This window comes from Leucoraja erinacea, chromosome 1 (assembly GCF_028641065.1).
Source record: "Leucoraja erinacea ecotype New England chromosome 1, Leri_hhj_1, whole genome shotgun sequence".
Lineage (NCBI taxonomy): Eukaryota > Metazoa > Chordata > Chondrichthyes > Rajiformes > Rajidae > Leucoraja > Leucoraja erinaceus.
The window spans coordinates 154,241,443-154,263,214 of NC_073377.1; the positions used below are offsets into that span (position 1 = coordinate 154,241,443).

A 21,772-nucleotide genomic window follows, 5' to 3' on the forward strand; every position below is an offset into this window, starting at 1 on the left:
AGGGAAGGGATAACAGATTGAAGCAACCGCGCCGTGCCCACTAGCGGCACAATCCCACCAGCCGCTTGCACACACATCCGTCTCACACTGGGCAGCGGAGCCACCACGTGAGAAATCTTCAGAGGATCGCCGAGTCCCTCGCTAAAAACCGTTGGCTGGGATCGCTGGGCTGGGGATGCTTGCAAGAGGCAACTGCCCGTGGCTCTGCGGATCACAGGTATTCGGGCTCTTCTTTGGGGCATCGGAAATATATGCATGCATGTGGGTTTCAAACTCGGGAAAGACATTGTATCGATGCTGCACGGTCATGTTCGCTTCTAGTTTCGTTCATTTGGAAAGCCTCCTGTTGTGCCCACTTTGTAATGCATAGAATGTATAATTATATATCTATATAATTATATCAAAACAATATATATGTCTATATCTATATAATTATATCAAAACAATATATATATAATTGTTTTGATAACTCGCCCTGGTGAATTATTCACTGTACAGCCGGATGCGGCAGGAAAAGGCAGGTTCGGCCGTGCTATAGGTGGGTTTAGTTTTTTAATATATATATATATATATATATACATATATGATGTTTATATATATAAATATTTATGATCATCTTTTACGGTAAATGTAAACAATTATTATATATACATATAATTTTTGACATTTACCATATAAAAGGGTGATCATAAAAGTCTGGCAAATTGCACAAGGGAAAAAAAAAGCATTGTTTCTGGTGGATAATGCATTTTTAATAAACAATTGTATTCACAATCCCAGGACTATCAACGTCGCGCACACAGCGGGTCTATGTCGGCGACTGCCTCAAAAACACACTAATTAATATCGCAGCGTTTATTTCATTCATGTCCCACCAGTACGTGCATTATTAGACGTTTGCTTTCACCGCTTTTAAAAAAATCAGAATTTGGGTAATGAAAATGACCGACGATTGGAGGAAGATGCCAAAACATTGCATATTCCACTACTATTTCTGTTGAAGTTGTGAGTTTTACTAACATTCGTGTTTTATTAACGTAAAATATTCGTCCAACGACTAGATTTACTTCTAGTCGTAAATGTGTGTGGAGGTTCTGATGATAGGAGTTAGTGCCAGAATGTGAGATTAACAGATTAGTAAAATATCACACAAATAACACATACACGATAAATGCTCCTTTTCACGGATATCCCTTAACGATAGTTATATGTACTCATTACTCATTAGGAGCAGATATGCCTTTGCTGCTTTCAATGACAAGTGACATAACAATTTGTCTTTGGCCTTGATGAATAACCAGTGATAATCAGAAATGTGTAGCTCGCCCTGTTTAAAGCAACAAAATAAATAAACTATAAGTATTCAGACAGAATTTCCTATGGGAGATATCTGGATCCCAAGATTCTTCACAGGTGGTTTCCAAACATCAATGAGCTGTCAAAGTGAAAACCCCAGTGCAAGTGAACAGCATCTATTCAGTAAAATAAAATCAAACTGTGGAGGTCACTGCCTGAGTCCCTCCAGCAGTTCGTTTTTTTTTGCTCAAGATTACAACATCTGTGGACTATTGCATCAACATCTATTCAGTGCTAGAAGGAAGCCCAGGAATCTGACAAGGAGCACCTGAAGGTCTTCATATTGAAACATGGTGTGGCATCACCAGAGATACACAGACTGATATCTTGTTTACACTTTTTGATGGAAAATAGGTTAAGGGGATTATAAAAGGATGAAGCATTGAAAAAAAAAGATCAAATGAACTAATAGAATCTCCTTTTCATCTCACCTTGTAAAAATGTATTTGTTTCATAGACTTAATTAAAATCATTTATTAAAATCATATAAAATCTTACTATTTATGACATAAGAACAGGAGAATTAATAGCTCATGAAAAGAATAATCCATTCCAAATATTGCTTCTCCAAGCGGTGAGGAATTTGAGCTGGGTTTTTATTGAGGATTAAAGTTTACTAGACCAAGGGGGACCCATTGGGTCCTGTCCCCTCAATGTGCGGTTGCGGAGGGGGGATGGGGGGTGGGGCTGCGGAAACACATACACACACTAACCACCCCACACCCACACACACACTGACCAACCCCCACACATACACACTAACCAGCCCCCCCCCCCCCCCCACACGCACTAACATACTACCATACCCCCCCCCCTTGATATTATATTAATATCATTCACTTGCTCCTTTTACTCCATCCCCCGCCCTATCCACTCACGCATAGCCCCCAATTGTGCAGGCAAGGCTAGGGAGAGGAAGAGGGATGGGGGTAGAGAGAGAGGGCAGAGAGAAGGAGGGCAGAGAGAGAGAGGGCGGAGAGAGAGAGAGGGCACATAAAGAGAGAGAGGGAAGAGACAGGGAGAGAGGGCAGAGACAGGAAGAGAGGGCAGATACAGGAAGAGAGGGAAGAGACAGGGAGAGAGGGCAGAGACAGGGAGAGAGAACAGAGAGAGAGAGAGAGGGCAGAGGTGGAGAGAGAGGGCAGACAGTGAGAGGGGGTAGAGACAGAGAGAGGGGCAGAGAGAGGGGGCAGAGATAGAGAGAGGGGCAGAGACAGAGAGAGAGGGCAGAGATGCAGAGAGGGGGCAGAGACAGAGAGAGGGGGCAGGGACAGAGAGAGGGGGCAGAGACAGGGAGAGAGGGGGGTGACGTCACTCGAAGTGCGCAGAAGATTCTGTGTGTGAAGCGGCGCCGAGTAGAGAGTAGACCCATTGTGACATCATCAGCGAAAACGCGTCGTTTAAATTCAAAGTCCTTTGATATTTTTAAACATTTTCAGTAATGTCGACAAATAAAGCATGAAATGTTCAGATAAAGTGATTTTGGACAACGGGAAAAATGTCAACCGGAATATGTAAAAATGTTATTATTACCGTATAGTTTTTTCACGAAGATGTAAACACACACACACAGATACAAGATCAGAGTTTTAGAGTTATATAGATATTTTGCTTTTCAATGTGTTACTTCACTCAGTCTTTTGGACATCATGATAAACAAGCTGGAGTAAGGAAGGTTCATGAGCATGGGTAATTGGAGCAGGATTTGACCATATGGCCCCTCAAGCTGTCTTCACCATACAATAAGGTCACGGCTGGTCTCATTGTTTCCTACGCAGAAAGACCTAGGGCAAATATTGTGGCAGGAAGCAGATGAAGGTATAAGATATGATGTAAGAAAATGTAAAAGGGACAGATAAAGATATGTAGATACATACATCCATAGTTAAGTAGAGAAACACAAGGATTCAACACTAACTAGATAGTGTGGGATTGATGAAGACGGAAAGAGAATAACAGGAAAAGGTCTTGACCCACAATGTCACCCATTCCTTCTCTCCAGAGATGCTGCCCGTCCCACTGAGTTATTCCAGCATTTTGTGTCTATCAATGGAAAAATAAAGCAGGGGAGTAATGTCTGCTATGTGATAGATTAGGTATGTTTAAAAGATTCTCTGATGGCTCCAAGCTAATTATTTTTAATAATTAACAATGGAAAGGTTTTACGGCAAATTCTGACCGTCATTTTTTTGCCACATTGATTTACTAGATTTGCAGGTTTATCCAATGACAGCTATAGAATTGAGGTCCATGTATGTTGTTGATCCTTAATTAGCTGAGGTCATCTATCAAATGGACAGTTAGAAGTTGCTGCTTTGCCATGGATAAAGAAGCACAAATCACCTCCTTCGTCGATCTATCATCGATCAGCCATGAATGGCGGTGCTGGCTCGAAGGGCCGAATGGCCTCCTTCTGCACCTATTTTCAATGTTTCTATGTTTCGTGAATATCCAATGTTATATGGTGTTGCAGATCCAATGATCATAGCAAGAAGCTCTGTAACCAGGCAAGGTGTACAACTGGCAAAGGTTGCACAATTTAAACTAATTTATGGAACGCTTCGCAGCTTAAGCAGTGATTCACTTGCATTATTTCAGCCATTTTTTGGTTGCAATGAATCCAACAGTACAGAAAATTTATTGCAGAATTATACAATGGTACCAACAACGGACTAAAATCGTTATTTGTTTGCAGGCTTTAAACCAAAATGATTTTCTAAATAGCACCATATAACAGTCAATCTGCAGACATAATAGTGCTGTGTGATAAAATGCACCAGTATCACAACAGGGGCTCTTGAAAGCAATGGATCTCATGTAGCAGATTTAACTTTGCATCAATTTAAAGGATGTTTGTTATTTCCTAGCCAGAAGAATGACTGTTAGTCCAGCATTATTGATCCAGTATAGGGGCAGAGTTGGATTCATGGGATGTGGTCTTGGAGGGGAGGGTGCTCCTCAAACTGCGGAGCATCCTGGACAATACAGCTCACCCCCTCCATGACACACTGGTCAACCTGAGGAGTACCTTCAGCAACAGACTGGTTCCACCAAGATGCAGGATAGAATGCCGCAGGAGATCCTTCTTCTCTGTGGCTATTTAACTGTACAACTCCTCCCCTTCTGTCATGGGGTAGACTGAGACTGAGACTGACTCCGACTGGAAGGTGGGCAGCACTGTATTTAATGGGTTCAGTTTTACATGGGTTAGCCTGTAGGCAACTGGCCTGAAGAAGGGTCTCGACCCAAAACGTCATCATTCCTTCTCTCCAGAGATACTGCCTGTCCCGCTGAGTTCGGGCCTGTCCCACTTACGTATCCCTGGCACGCAAATTACGTGACCTCGTGGTCGCGGTTGGGCCGAGATGGTAGGGTAAGCCAATTGTGGATTTCAACAGTGCATGAGCTCAGGTGGAATGGAAATGGCCAGAGTTATTACAACCTCCCAATATCTCAAATGCATTCCCCTTTATGAATGATTGAATGAATGAATAAGTTTAATGGCCAAGTATAATTTGCCATGCTGCTCCACCCACAAGTGACAACATGACATACAGTGACAGTTAAGAATAATACATAAAACATTAACAATTAATAATAAAATAACTCACTGTGGTGGATGTTAATTTGTGTTTATTGTGTATTTTTGTCATTTTTACTATATGTAGGACTGCAAGGCAACAACATTTCGTTCAGACCGCAAGGTCTGAATGACAATAAAGGCTACTTTGACTTTGACTTTGATTAAACATGTGAATTAAATAAAACACCAGAGCAAAACAACAGTCTTTATTCAACAGTCCTTATCACCTTTCCTGCTCTCAAATTCCTAAACCCGACATTTCTGTGTTGTTGCATCTTTCATATTACCATCTGCTGATTGTGTGTGTCAAGATTCTTTTGAACGTATACATATTGATATCAGTCGGAAGAAGGTTCTTGACCCGAAACGTCACCCATTCCTTCTCTCCAGAGATGCTGCCTGTCCCGCTGAGTTACTCTAGCGTTTTATATATTGATCTAGCTTTTGCCAATGTTCGGAAAGATAATTCATGCCAACTTAACGCTGTCTGAGAGACTATTTATAATTATGAAGCACAAATTGTAGGACTGCATACAATTATAAACAAAACATGGAGTGCTCAGTATCTCACTAAATTGAATATAATTTCTCTCACAATAGTTTGGAAGTTAACAGTGATTTTGGTTATTTCCCATTATGCAAATTTCTCTTCCACATTTGGCATATTCCACAAAATACTATTGTTCTATTCTTCATGCTGGCCATGCATTTATGCAATAATTTCTAATGAAACTATGCTGATTTGTTACATCATTACTTTTGCGTTTTACCTATTCATGCATAAAACCAAGAACCTACATCCATTGAGCCAGTGTTGCAATAACTAATATTGGACCAGTATTGCCCACAATTCAAATGAAACATATTATTAATGACAGACACTATGATTAATTTCAAGAGCATTCCTAAGCCTCATGGTTATTTCTGTAGTTTAGCCAATGTCACCACTGCCTAAGATAAAATGCTACTGGACTTCATATCATAGGATTTGGAAGTGAGATTGTGACATTCCGTGACTTTCCTAAATGGTTTTGCTGAGCAAACGATCATAAGATAATATACCAAAATAAATCACTTCTGTTGGTTGAAAGGTTGGTAACCGAATGATCAAGATTTGTAAAAAAACATTGGGAGAGGTGAATATAATTTTTTTGCATATGGTTATGAAGTGGAAACTACTGACTGAAAAGATGGAAGAGGCATATTTGATTTTTTTTTAATTCAAAAGACTTAGAAAATTAGAGGACGGCAGGGAGAGATATGGTATGAAATTAATTTGGAAAGCTTTCACAAATTTAGGACTTACATTCATTCTGAAGATCTCCTTCTGTGCAGAAAGTTACATCTATATCATGTAATGTAAGGATTTTCCTTTCAGAATGGTTCTCATGATACTTCTGCAATCGATTGAGATACAGCCTCTGGTGTAGGCGTATGTGGGGTAGTGTTGATAAATGAATCCCACACACATTTGACCTGCCAATTCCATTACTGTTGCTATGAGAAAGCGAATGTTAACAGCTACATAATGGAAAATTCACAGATGGAGGTAATCCGATCATGTACATACAGGTGAAAGAGCATCATAGAAGGGGAAAGGTCATAGGCCACAATCTCACTCACTACCATTTCATGGCATAGAGATTGGGGGTATTAGTAACTTGTGAACGACATTTTGAGGATCCATAAATCCTTTTATGCTGGAGTGTACGACAGAAAGGCACAAGGCACATTGCCTCCCTGCCCTTCTTGTCTTATATCTCGGTACCTCGGTGACTGCCAATCACCACCCCCCCCCCCCGGACACTTATTATTATTTATTCAAATCGTTTGCTATGTCGCTCTTCAAGGGAGATGTTAAATGCATTTCGTTGTCTCTGTACTGTACACTGACAATGACAATTAAAATTGAATCTGATCTGATATCACGGAGATCTTAGATTACAGTGAATGGGGAATATTTATTATTGATTGCAAATCTGTGCTAAATCTTTGAACAATTTTATTTAAGAGCTGGATACGAGCCTTGCTACATTGACAACTCTAAAATGATAACAGAGATAATATTACCTAAACCTGATTACTAATCCTTCACATATTGCAGAAAGCTTCTCAGTTAATTGACGTTGACTCTTCCAATAATAGGCTATTTGTACTACCTTGAAAGGGATCCTGGATTTTCCAAAATGAAATCTGATGTAGGCACAATTGCATTCATATACTATTAGTTAAATCATATTGAATGCAGAATTACTCAATACAGCAATGCCATATTACTGTTAAGTGTCCAAATAATGCAAACATAGCTTTGGAAGCACCTGTGCCCTGTATAGCTTAAATTATTTAAAACATTCTATACAATAAAATGCCTTCTTAATTCTCTCTGAGATTGCTTAGTAAAGCACAAAATCTTAATAATTTGTGTATCATAAATATACTTTTTCTATCTCTGCAATCTGTTGTTTCCAACTTATAATTACAGTTACAGAGACTCAATTCACTCGTGAGAAATATTAGTTTTGATTCTCTTATGATATAATTAGTTTTTTTTAAACCAATATCAAATTAACTAAGAAATTAACCATAGGAGTATTCTGAAATTTTGACTGATAAGAATGCTCTATTTTGTTGTTTGTTAACAGCATTTACTTTTAATTATATTTTAATATTTGCTTAAAACCTGCCCTTGCAGAATATAGATATATCAATGTATCTAAAATAGTGTGCCCTTTTTAAGATTCTCATCATAATCAGATTCTGAGCAGATTGAACTTGTTGCTTTCTAACATATCCTGGGCAGAATTTCTAATTTTCTAATGTAATGTTATCACCTCTCATCATTGTTTGTTTCTTTTTACTATGGATGCCTCCTGACTTGCTGAATATTTCCAGCATTTTCTGTTTTTATCTCAGAATTTAGTAAGGTTTTGCAAAAATGGATGCAAACTGTTTTTGAATAAAAAATTGAAGAATAGCACCCACATATTAAACTGCAGAAAATTAACCACACCCATCAGTGTTGAATAGAGGATACAACCCATCTAGGCAGGTCCTCTTTAGCTTGGAAAATCCTGCTGCTAGAATAGTGATTTGGACACATTTTGCGTTCATTGTTCCATGTTATCCTGTTGGATTATCCTTCATTCACAGTCATTCAAGAGTTCTCCATCTATATTTTATTCAATTAATTATCTGTTGCACTCATTATTCCAAACCTTTCCTTCCTATTGTTACACTTTTTACATTTGCATTTACAGATCCTGCATGCATTCAAAGCATTTGGTGAATCAATGTTTTAAGATTACCTCTGGCTTTCATATCTTCTAAACAGTATGTTCCTATTTACTTTGCTTTCCTTTTTATGATTTTTTTCCTTTTCGATGTCACACACAAAATGTGTTGCACTGTTTTAAACCAGGGCCATGAGTTACCACATAAAAGATACCATGCTGTAAAACATTACTCAAAACCAAGTTATTCTTTACCTCATAGATGGGCAATAATGTGTTTAGCAATCACATCCCACACAATCCCGATTTTATAAGGAATATCTTTGCTAACCATTTGCTTTATATGATCTCCATGTGATGGAAAAATATTGACATAAGGTATAAAATGTACGAGTTAATCCAATATAAAGTCTCCTCATTGGAGACCCTGGGCCCTCTGACTACCTTTGTTCAGATTTTACTGGACTTTATCTTGCATTAAACGTTATTCACATTATTCCCTTTATTGTGTACCTGTACACTGAGGGTGGCTCGATTGTAATCATATATTGTCTTTCCCCTGCTGGTTAGCACGCAACAAAAGCTTTTCACTGTTCCTCGGTACAAGTGCCAATAAACTAAACTCAGACCAATAATGGGTTATATCAAAAAATGTATATATATGAGACTTTAACAAGTTCTCATCCTTTAAAAACTTCAAGGATCATTCTATAAATGGTTCCGAAATTAATTTCCATATCCAGTTATATGGAAGCAATATAAAAAAGAATACTTTGTTCATGAACATGACTGTATCAAGAAGCAATAATAAAATGACTAAGGAAGGGCTCAAATTGAATCTCGCAATCGGCCTTAAGATTGCATGAGGGGTGTGGACAGGGAGCAGATTGAGTTCACAATCAGCTCTCCAAGGCCACAGCAGAAGCAAGAGTTGTATGGAGATGTATTACAATATGAATCCACCATGAAGCAAAGCATGTATAATGCCAGATTACAAAATCTTCCTCATGTCTTATTTAGAATACTTAGTACAAATTTTACCCATCAAATTACTGTGCAATAAATCATTGTTCATTTGCATTCCTGAATTCTATGCATAAGTAATCCTAAATTGCTTCATTCTTTCCACTTTCAGAGGACTCATGGTTTGAAAACAGCATTATTATGTTTAGGTCAAAAGGTCGTGGGTTCAAACCCCACTCTATATTAGAGCATATAATGGCTTTTGACCATGCCTGAGGCTTTGCTTCTGTTTGTGGTGTTTTTGATGTTTCTTTATTTTACATGTCTTTTCCTACTATTTCTTTTGATTGTTATTTTTGGTGTGTATTAACTTTTTTGTCAATGATTAGTGATGTACAGCACTTTGTTGCAGCTATGTTTGTTTTTAAAGTGCTCTATAAATAAAATTATTATTATTATTATTATTATTATTATTATTATATCATTTTAGTTGAATTTCAGCAGAGTTCTGAGGAGGTTGTGCATTATCAAAGTTGTACCCTTTTAACCTGAGATACTAAAATGAGATCCAATTTCATGCAAGATGGAGGCAACACAAAGAATTCAGTGGCGTAATCTGAAAGAGAACTAAAACGTTATTTTGTTCAAGAACAGAACTGCAGATGCTGGAAAAATCAAAGGTAGACAAAAATGCTGGAGAAACTCAGCGGGTGAGGCAGCATCTATAGAATGAAGGAATAGGTGAATTTTCGGGTTGAGACCCTTCTTCAGAAAGTTATTTTGATATCTGGCTAACATTTACTGCTTAACTGACCCAACAAACATGTATTAAACAGCCTTTAAACTTCTTTAGTATAGTTGCTGGTGTATTGAAGTATCAGTGGGTGTGAAGAATTTTGGGAAGTCCTTGGAATATAAAAGTTGCCATATAATCACGTTATTTATTTCCTTCCGAAGGTGCCTCAATCCCATTTTTTAAAATTCTGATCAGCAACCCCAACTCTATTTCCTGTCCTTTGTGTGTGCCCAGTCTTCCTTTCTTAAGGTCATAAGTGATGAGAGCAGGATTAGGCCATTCGGCCCATCAAGTCTACTCCGCCATTCAATCATGGCTGATCTATCTCTCACTCCTAACCCCATTCTCCTGCCGTCTCCCCATAACCCCTAACACCCGTACTAATCAAGAATCTACCCATCTCCACTTAAAAATATCCACTGACTTGGCCTCCACAACCTTCAGTGTCAAAGAATTCCACAGATTCACCACCCACTGACTAACACAATTCATCCTCATCTCCTTCCTAAAGGAACGTCCTTTAATTCTAAGCCTATGACCATCTGTCTTTGACTCTCCCAGTAGTGGAAACATCCTCTCCACATCCACTCTATCCAAGCTTTTCCCTATCCGGTACCTTTCAATGTGGTCCTCCCTCATTCTTCTTCTAAACTCTAGTGAGTGTCGTCAAACGCATCCATCTTGTGATTGCTCTTAGGATAGTTTATATAATATATAATATCACAATGCATGTGAATGTTGCGTGTATAAATCCTAATGCCCCTGTCCCACTTAGGAAACCTGAACGGAAACCTCTGGAGACTTTGCGCCCCACCCAAGGTTTCCGAACGGTTCCCGGGGGTTTTTGCCAGTCTCCCTACCTGCTTCCACTACCTGCAACCTCCGGCAACCACCTGCAACCTCCGGGAACCCCACGGAAACCTTGGGTGGGGCGCAAAGTCTCCAGAGGTTTCCGTTCAGGTTTCCTAAGTGGGACAGGGGCATTAGGTTCTAATCTAATTCTATTATTATTATTATTAGTTTCTAATCTAATCTGTTTATCAAAAAAAAACCATGGCCTGTGTTCATCTCTTACTGGCCCTGCTCTGTCCTGCCCCATCTCTTTTCCAGCATTCTGTCACAGCTCCCTACAATCAGTCTGATAAGGATCCCGACCAAGAGCTTCACCTATCCATGTTCTCCAGAGAAACTGCCTGACTCACTGATTTACTCCACAATGTTGTGTCTTTCCTTTTATTCTAGCGTTTATGCTTGAGTCAAGGCCCAGTTTCTTTTTTTTCTTTATTGTTAAATTATTTAATGAGAAAAACAAGTCCGGGGAGAATTCTGTTTGAAATTCCACCCCAGTGACAGAGACATTTTTAATGAAAAACAAGGCATGAATTCATATGTGTGTTACATAAATTAAACTTTCTGTCTGCCAATGGCAACAGTAACGTCAGTGACCAGAGGCTGCCACTTGAGTTATGGAGCAACCCCATTCATTTCATTTCATTTAGTTCTGTAACCTTCGACTGCACTGGGAAATAATAATACCCTGTCAGAAATAATCACAACAGCCATTTAGAAATTTAGTCTACATTTCCTTCCCCTTGCATTAATCGTGCATAGCTGATATATTTAATCTACCAGGTTGTGTTATGGTTGCATCATTTGTTTTCAAGCAAAGGTTAGCTCAAAGATAGCCACTAAAAGCTGGAGTACTGTCCCCACATCCCATCTCTCACTTCCTTTCAGATATCCCAGCAGCCATTCCAAGTGAGACAGAAGTTCACATGCACTTTTTCAAACCATGTGTACTTCATTCAGTGCTCACTATATGGCCTCCTTTACATTGGTGAGGACAAGCATAGACTGGGCGACCATTTCATTGAGCTCTTACCCTCTGTCTACCAGGCGCTAAATCCCTTCATTGCAAACTATTCCAACTCCCCTTCCTATTCCCATATTGTTGTTTGTGTCCTTGGCCTCCTCCATTGCCAGAGTGAGGCCACAAGCAAACTGGAGCAACAGAACCTCATATTCCACTTGGATAGTTTACAACAATAAAGTACAAACATTGAATTGTCCAACTTCATGCAATACCTCGCCTAACCCTCTTTCTTTGCCATCTCACACCCCCACCCTGGTGCACTCCCACTTCTCCCAGCATCTCCCACCCTCCTCCCACAATCACCCCCCTCCTTTGTATACTCACCTCCTATCCGCGAGTGCTCTATTTCATTTTCTCAATCCCTGTCCCTCTCCACCCATATACCCTCACCATTCTTCAGGCATTAAGCTTCACTGTTCCCCTTCTCCTTATCCGACACCCTTTTGTCTCTTTTACATTTTTAGTTTAGTTTAGTTTAGAAATATACCGCGATACAGACCCTTTGGCCCACTGGGTCCGCACCGCCCAGCGATCCCCGCACATTAACACTATCCTACAAACACTAGGGACAATTTACACATACCCAAGCCAATTAATCGAAATATCTGTACGTCTTTGGAGTGTGGGAGAAAACCGAAGATCTCGGAGAAAACCCACGCGTTCACGGGGAGAACGTACGCACCCGTCGCCTGGATCGAACTCGGGTTTCTGGCGCTGCAAGCGCTGTAAGACAGCAACTCTACCGCTGCACCACCGTGGCTGTCCACAAATGTCTAGCTTTGGTTGCTTACTCCTCCCTTCACCCAAGTAAACATTCTTCACCAATATCCTCCAATCACTTGCCGGGCTATGTTCCAACCCCACCTTTGACCCGAAACACAGCCTGTGATGCTGCCCGACCTGCTGGGTATTTTGTTCTTTGCTCCAGCACTTTTTGTTTTGCCCCATTAACATTTATCTTGTTAACTCTCTGTTGTACCTGCCTGCCAACATTTTGTGATTCATGCACTGCAACACACTTTGAACCACACTCATTTGCTGTCTCTATTCATTTACATAATAACTGCTTTTTAATTGCAGTGTTACCTCTAATTGACTTTAATTTATTCAGATGATGCTGCCCATTGGAGTTCAAAATACAAAGAGATTTCACAGATAAATTCTGAAACTGCAAGAATTTATGCAGAATATGTCTGTGCTTATTATACTGAACATAATACACATTGAGGGTTTCAGGCAAAATCTATTGAGTACCTTTAATTACAGTGAAAATATAACTGCCACAGATGTTGGGATTGTATTAATCATACTAACAAAATCATCCTTTAATTTTTGCTATTGCTGAACTTGTCTTTTCACGTATCATTCGGAGATTTACCCAATAAAGGAAAGACATTCTGAACACCTAGAACTAGTTTCCAATTCAACTCTATTACATTGTATGTGTTGGAAGGAACTGCTGAAGCTGGTTTGTACTAAAGATAGATACAGTGTGAAGAAGGGTCTTGGCTCGAAATGTCACCTATTCCTTTTCTCTAAAGATGTTGCCTGACCCGTTGAGTTACTGCAGTATTTGTGTCTGTCTTCTATTACATGGTACTTGGGCGACCATGTTAAAAATAGATATACTTTTACATAGGTACACAAAAATGCTGGAGAAACTCAGCGGGTGCAGCAGCATTTATGGAGCGAAGGAAATAGGCAACGTTTCGGGCCGAAACCCATCTTCAGACATAATATACATTTACATACTCTGTCATTATTTTAGGATTTCAACATGATTTATACAAAATTCATTAATTTGTAGCACAGTGACCATCATTTTGTAGTTAAATGCTGTATCCATATTGCACACAAAATGAGTAGTGTGTTTCATAATCAATTAATCTCCCCTTGGTGATGTTTTGAGTGATATTGACCTTTTAAAAGATCCTGCTGGCTTTTGAAATTAACGCATTGCTTCAGTGTTGTGGCTAACTAACATTTCAAAAACAAGGTTATTTGTCTCAAATTATTCACAGTCAACTGTTGGTATGTAGGACATTTGCCTTTCTATAAAAAATATATGATTTAGATAAAACAAATATTAAATAAATAGATAAATAATTAATTAATTGAACAGATAAAAATTACAAGCAGTTAATTACCAAAATCGGTTTAATCTCTGCTATTTCGCTGCATACGTTTAAAATCTCTACTGCTAATGCAACATTTCTTATCTGTGCACTGTAATTGGCTGATTGTAATCATGCATTGTCTTTCCGCTGACTGGTTAGCAACAAAAGCTTTTCACTGTACTTCGGTACCCTGACAATAAACTGAACTGAGCTACTGTTAAAAATATTTTAGCATATCAAGTGCAACAGGGAAGGTGCAACGTGTAGACTGCGAAGTGAAATGGAATGGTAATGAAGGAAGATACTAAAGATATGCTGGAGGCAATTTATCTTGACTCGTCCTTGTTTAACAGATATCTTTTCTTTATAGTGGATTGTTATGGTAGAACTTGGATCAGTCGAAGTTCAAGTCCAAGTCCAGTCCAAGTTGTATATACCAAGGCCTTTGACAAGGTTCCTCATGGAAGGTTGGTTAAGAAGGTTCAATGGTTGGGTATTAATGGTGGAGTAGCAAGATGGATTCAACAGTGGCTGAATGGGAGATGCCAGAGAGTAATGGTTGTTTGTCAGGTTGGAGGCCAGTGACGAGTGGGGTGCCACAGGGATCTGTGTTGGGTCCACTGTTGTTTGTCATGTACATCAATGATCTGGATGATGGTGTGGTAAATTGGATTAGTAAGTATGCAGATGATACTAAGATAGGTGGGGTTGCGGGTAATGAAGTCGAGTTTCAAAGTCTACAGAGAGATTTATGCCAGTTGGAAGAGTGGGCTGAAAGATGGCAGATGGAGTTTAATGCTGATAAGTGTGAGGTGCTACATCTTGGCAGGACAAATCAAAATAGGACGTACATGGTAAATGGTAGGGAATTGAAGAATGTAGGTGAACAGAGGGATCTGGGAATAACTGTGCACAGTTCCCTGAAAGTGGAATCTCATGTAGATAGGGTGGTAAATAAAGCTTTTGGTGTGCTGGCCTTTATAAATCAGAGCATTGAGTATAGATGTAATATTAAAATTGTACAAGGCATTGGTGAGGCCAATTCTGGAGTATGGTGTACAATTTTGGTCGCCTAATTATAGGAAGGATGTCAACAAAATAGAGAGAGTACAGAGGAGATTTACTAGAATGTTGCCTGGGTTTCAGCAACTAAGTTACAGAGAAAGGTTGAACAAGTTAGGGCTTTATTCTTTGGAGCGCAGAAGGTTAAGGGGGGACTTGATAGAGGTTTTTAAAATGATGAGAGGGATAGACAGAGTTGATGTGGAAAAGCTTTTCCCACTGAGAGTAGGGAAGATTCAAACAAGGGGACATGACTTGAGAATTAAGGGACTGAAGTTTAGGGGTAACATGAGGGGGAACTTCTTTACTCAGAGAGTGGTAGCTGTGTGGAATGAGCTTCCAGTGAAGGTGGTGGAGGCAGGTTCGTTTTTATCATTTTTAAAAATAAATTGGATAGTTATATGGATGGGAAGGGAATGGAGGGTTATGGTCTGAGCGCAGGTATATGGGACTAGGGGAGATTATGTGTTCGGCACGGACTAGAAGGGTCGAGATGGCCTGTTTCCGTGCTGTAATTGTTATATGGTTATATGGTTAAGTTGGATCCTGATATTCTGTTGAATTGTTTGATTTTTCCAATCAGGAGCTGACTATCATGTTGCTACTTTCCTAACATTTTTATTTACTAGCAGCATCTTTTATTTTAAGCAATGTTTAAGAAAGAACTGCAGATGCTGGAAAAATCGTAGGTAGACAAAAAAGCTGGAGAAACTCAGCGGGTGTGGCTGAAATGAGGTTGAGTTTCCCCAGCTTTTTTGACTACCTTTTATTTTAAGCAGGTTATTTAAGAGCCAATTAACGCTAATAATTGTTAGATATGATGTTATTTGAAGTCACTAATTTCATTTGATATTCTTTTTTAGGAATACGGTGAAAGGAAGACACACCTGAGTCTGAACAGTTGTAGATCAGCACCTGAAAGCAGCATTTCTTGCCAGTTTGGTAGACCCGCCACTATTCAGCAGGAATCTTTTCCTTTCTTCAACTCTCACATATCTGCTTGAAAGATCCTGAACCATTGCAGCAATAGAGAGATTCCGCATCAGAGCATCATTGCAGAATTGCAAATGTGAACAAAGTTATTTAAATTTCTGAATTAATCTTTTGAAATTAAATTAGATATCTATCGCAAATGTCCTCACTGACTCTTATGTGACTGTGATAGTTAACCTTCTAATGCACATTGATGGTGATTTTCTGCTGATACAACATGAAGGATTGCTGATACACATTTAATTATATTCACAATATGTTATGCGGTGATTACGTGCATTGTGTGTAATCTTACATTACAAATGTTATCGGCCAATTACTGATAGGTACAGGATCGATGGCAATCTATAGCTTGCATCATTTACATTTCCTTGGTTGGCACATGATTAGTCATTGAACTGATTTTTGTTTTATTACACATCATGTGCAATTTGGTTCTCTGAATATATATAAACCATCCACCCAAAATGGATATTGAGGAAAAAAATAAAAGTAATATCACTGTTATGTCCGATAATGCTAACAGCACATCCTTATATGGACAAGGTCTCCCATCATGGGATGATTATAATGGAAGCATACATGATATCAGATATATACTGGTTGGAATTTACACATTGATAACAGTTCTGGGGCTTCTTGGTAACTTTTGTGTTGTGGTTGCTTTGTGCAAAAACTTAAAGCAGAAATCAATGATTAATTTTCTGATTGGAAATTTAGCGTTATCTGACATTTTAATTCTGTTATTTTGTTCTCCATTTACATTGACTTATGTACTTCTGGATCAATGGATCTTTGGGGAAATCATGTGCTATATAGTACCATTTGTTCAGTGTGTAAGTGTTATGGTTTCTATACTAATGCTGATGTCAATTGCTATGGTTAGATATCAGATGATCAACAATCCATTATCCAATAATTTCACCATAAATACAGGTTACCTGTTAATGGGAACTGTGTGGATTATTGGATTTACGATCTGCTCACCATTACCCATCTTTCATAAAATAATAGACCTAAGTGAAACTGTTCACTTGGTGTCCTTAAAAAATAAATTCTTATGTATTGAGGCATGGCCGTCTGATTCTTACAGATTCGCCTATACCTTGTCCTTGTTATTCATTCAGTATATTTTGCCTATAGTTTGCCTAACAATCAGCCACGCCAGTGTGTGCAGGAAGATTAGTGCCACGGTGCCAAGCACACAAAGTAGATCTGATGAGAATGAAATGATAAACTTAACGATACACCAGCCGGCTAACACGCTTTCGGCCACGCAGCACTCAAAGATACAAGGATGGAACTATTCCCTTCTGAGGAAACACAAGAAGAGGTACAGTAGGAAGTGCGCCACTGTCGTGCCTGCCATGGCCAAAGTCCACAAGAATGACCTGACACACAATGGTTCGAAGACTGCGCAACCTCTGCCCGCTTCCTTTCTACCAGGTGTGCCCATTTGCTTTGAAGTGAAACCAATGGAATCAGAGGGGGCCACTGACCCACATATTATTCCTGTGACATCCAAATCCATCACCAGATTGAGGAAACGATCACGCAGTGTTTTCTACAAGCTGACCATCGTGATCGTTGCTTTTACTGTCAGCTGGATGCCTCTACATATCTTTCATCTATTAACCGACTTCAATGCCAATCTGATTTCCAACAGACACTTCAAGCTGGTTTATTGCATTTGTCACTTGTTGGGATTGCTGTCCTGTTGTCTGAATCCTATACTATATGGATTCTTGAATAATGGTATCAAATCCAGTCTACAATCCTTGGTCAAATGCTTTTGGGTAAAATAATACCCAGAGAGGACAGAAGTTGGGGTTTGTCATATCAAGCTTACATTTAACAAATGCCTCAGTCATATGAACAGTGAATTAATACCAGGTCACTGAATTCAATTTGACAGTATGGCTCTGATCAATACATGGTCCTAAATCAATCGAACTCATTCCCTGATGTACTATACTAAAGGTTTTGTTAAAATAATTCGCTATCTTACTGAAATCATGATGGGAAATTTAATATAGATTTTTACTGAGTTTTACAGTGGTATATAAACAAGAAGTAACCGTTATATTGTGATGTTATTCATTTTGTCAATTTGATAACAATTAGAGGTTCCAGAAATATTCATAAAATGAGCTAATGTAAAAAAGGGGAATTTTTTGCTTGTTGATTTAATATGTATTGACTCAATGAACCAATTACACAATGTGGTCTTGTACTTTTTTAAAGTTCAGTGATATTTTTAGGCTTCAGATATTATCAAAGGAACCATTGAAAACCAAGATTTTGATGGCAAGCTGTTTTGAACCAAAGAGAAATCACTATTCCAGTCATCTTCACACCTTTCATTCTGACTTAATGTGAATGGAGGTCACAAATGCAGACAATACGAAATATATATTCCACGCCACTATCAAAAACAACCCCTCAATCATACGCTAAAACCAATGACTCTAAAATATCTTATTTTACCTGTCTATCATAGTGTTTTATGTTCCGTGCACTGCTTGCAATTTACAAGTTTAAAACAGTTTTGAAAGCAGAACGTTATTCGGTAAAGCATATTTGTGTGTGCAGAAACAGAATATTGTTACTTTAAACCGTGTCATTACACCACTTTGATGCCGTGTCCTTTGATTTTGATGATTCTTTTGAGAATGATTCATTGTTGATATAATACACCTTCAACAATTTATTTTCTCACAATAACACCGATGCCATCACTGATTGCTGAATTCATTTGCCATTAAATGTCAGACAAAAAGAAATGTTTGATAAGGTTTCATTTTAAAAATATATAATTTACTTTAAGCAACTTATATTTTAAAATGACCTGAACTGGTAGTTTAATTATATATTTTTATTATAACCTGTTAGATTGTCATGATAGTCTGACCAATTGAAACTTGTACACTTACTCCGCAGAACATTGTTTCTGGTTGAACCATTATAGAAGAAAATTACAAATTGATCCTAACTACAATAAATGTTAAGTGTTAAAGACTAAAAAAATAGTAAATACAATTAGAAGAGAGTGATGCATTTAGATTGTTATATCTTTTTCATATTTACGTATGGCTGTATGGTAATTCGTACATCACTGTATGTTAATTGATACATGTGACAACAAAGACTTTGAAACCTTTGAAATTTACACCTGCATGCATTAGTTAAATGGTTGTGAAAGTAATGACAACTCAGTTTCATTTAGTTAGTATGAATTTGATTGATTTTGGTAAGGGCTAATTTCACTTTGCATCGAATGTCGTTGCTTGCTGATATGCTGATAATAGCAGTTTACAATGGCGCATTTTTGGCTGTGGGCACTGATACGGACAAATGATGCCTGGAATGCTGAAATATAAACCTTTGTGTTGTCTGAGTATGTAAACACTTAAACCCTTATTTGTCCTTATTATGCTCTGGCCTGTTTTATAAGTACATTCCTATGCTTCAATGCTCCAGTATGTTCTGCTTAAAGAGAATGCAGAATTAAAACAAAGAACTTCCAAGTAAGAATTTGTTTTGCAAATGAAATGAATCAAGGTTGAAATGGATGCTTATTTGGGGAAAAAAAACGTGTTTTCTTATTTGAATATTGTATTTATAATGAATCGTGCACATTATTTCCATTTGGTAATGAAATAATATTATGTAAAGCTTGAAATTGAACATTTCTTCATCATAGTATAAGAATAAACAATAAAAATGACTTCTGTTTCTGAATTTTGTTGTCAAATTCATTGACAGCATTGCATCCTCATTCTAAATGGAGCTGTGAAGAGAGGCTGACCAATGTTGGTGTGGAAGGAGACTACCGAATCACCTTCAAACTGAGATAAACTTAAATAAAGGGCGGCACAGTGGCGCAGCTGTAGAGTAGCTGCCTTACAGCGCTTGCAGCGCCAGAATCCCAGGTTCAATCCTGACTACAGGTGCTGTCTGTAGGGAGTTTGCACGTTCTCTCCATGACCTGTGTGGATTTACTCAGCGATTTTTGGTTTCCTCCCACATTCCAAAGATGTACAGGTTTGTAGGGTTAATGGCTTGGTAGACATGTAAATTGTCCCTGGTGTGTGTTAATGTGCAGGGATCGTTGGTCAGTGCGGACTAGGTGGGCTGAAGGGCCTGTTTCTGCGCTATATCTCTAAACTAAACTATCTCCCATTCCTGAAATCCAATTTTAACTAGTAAGTTAAAATTATCTTGTCAATAATTGTGAGACGATGATGAAAAGGCATTGCTTAACAACATTATCATTCACTTTGATGCCCAAATGAACTGACAGATTAGATAGTGAGAAACAAGTGTACACTGTGTGTAGCCCTTCAACTGGTGTAACAGTGCAATAATCTTGAATGTGACAAATCTCTCATTGGGAAGATGGAAATTAGTTTAACATTGTCTAATTTATTGAATACTTTCAATCAATTTTCCAAACCAATCGTATGCATCACTTCACTCTTTTTATTTCTCTGAATTTTTGGATACATTGTTTATTTTTAGTGCAATCTGCTTGAGCTTGTTCGTAGTTTTCCAACTTTGATGTAGCTCTGATGAAATCTTTAAATGTACCCTGTTCTGGCTTATTTATCAATCTTCACAGGTCTGGATCTACAGACTAGCAGTCAGTGTGATCCGACCAAAGCTATTTTTTACACATTTTCTTAATATAGATTTTTTTTTTTTCAAAATGCTCTATTATGTATTCTGTGCCTATGTTTGACATATATTTCTTTCTTATCATATGAAGAATTGCATATGATAAGAACTAATATTATATGGGACAAACACGGGACTAGCATAGATGGAGAATCGTGTTCAGCATGGGCAAGTTGGGCCGCAGGGCATGTTTCCATGCTGTATGACTATGATGCTATGACAAGTTGTGTGGAATTTCTGTTAACAGCGATGCTATTCATTGTTAACTTTGAAGGAAGTTGTCCTCAAAGTTCTTGCATACTCTGTAACATGAGCTTCCCATTTTCTGATATAAAATGCTGTCAAGCATCAGCTCTGTAGGATCTGTGGTGTCCAGCTGTTCTCACCTAATGGTGCTAGCTGAGCAACCAATCCCCCTGACGTCAATTCAGAACCCAGTCAGCTGGCTATCCCTTGATTCCCTGCAATCTAACTTTCCAGAGCAACCTACACTGTGGAACTTTATCAAAGACCTTGCTGAAGTCCATATGGACAATGCCTGTGGTCCAATCCCCTTCAAACTTCTTGGACTCTGCTTCAAAATATTCAATCAAACTGATGATATGTGATCTGCCATGCTAACTATCCCCAATCAACCCCTGACTTTCAAAAGCCATGTACTTATTATCCCACAGAGCCCTCTCCACTAACTCTCCAACACTGAAGGAAACTGAAGGTCTACAGGTCCCGACCTTTTGTTTGCAGCCAGTCTTCCACAATTTCCTCTTTGGCCAATAGTTGCATTGACAATTACATCGGAGCCCGTGTTCCCGAGGTCCAATTCAAGGGAAGGGTTGTGTTACTCTGTAGGTAAGAGTAATATAGAGATCCACAATCATTATAGTCAGTGATCCATTCTAAGGAAATTCAGTTTTCATTAGATACTTATTTTCTTAAGATTAGAGTGGAGAAGGTTATTCAAGCTATTCTTTGTCATGTCTAGACTGCCTGAGGTTGCACGGACATCTAACTCCAAGAAGATGGGTGGGGATACCAGGGGCAGGACCAAAAACAGAAAATGCTGCCAACACTCAATAAGTTGGCAGCATCTGTGGAAGTAGGAACAGTCAACATTTTCAGTCT

At 38.6% G+C, this 21,772-nt stretch overlaps 1 protein-coding gene across 1 annotated transcript; it reads left to right on the plus strand.

The window, feature by feature from the left end:
* Positions 1-79: 79 nt before the first annotated feature.
* On the plus strand, positions 80-19,932 carry LOC129703525 (neuropeptide Y receptor type 5-like). Its single transcript, XM_055646066.1, has 2 exons — positions 80-217; positions 15,844-19,932. The coding sequence occupies exon 2, from the start codon at positions 16,441-16,443 to the stop codon at positions 17,776-17,778; it is 1,338 nt and encodes a 445-aa protein (XP_055502041.1). The 5' UTR covers positions 80-217; positions 15,844-16,440; the 3' UTR covers positions 17,779-19,932.
* The last annotated feature ends 1,840 nt before the right edge of the window (positions 19,933-21,772 follow it).

Excerpts from the sequence above, each read along its gene's own strand:
- LOC129703525 (XM_055646066.1), top strand. The coding sequence starts at position 16,441 with ATGGATATTGAGGAAAAAAATAAAAGTAATATCACTGTTATGTCCGAT.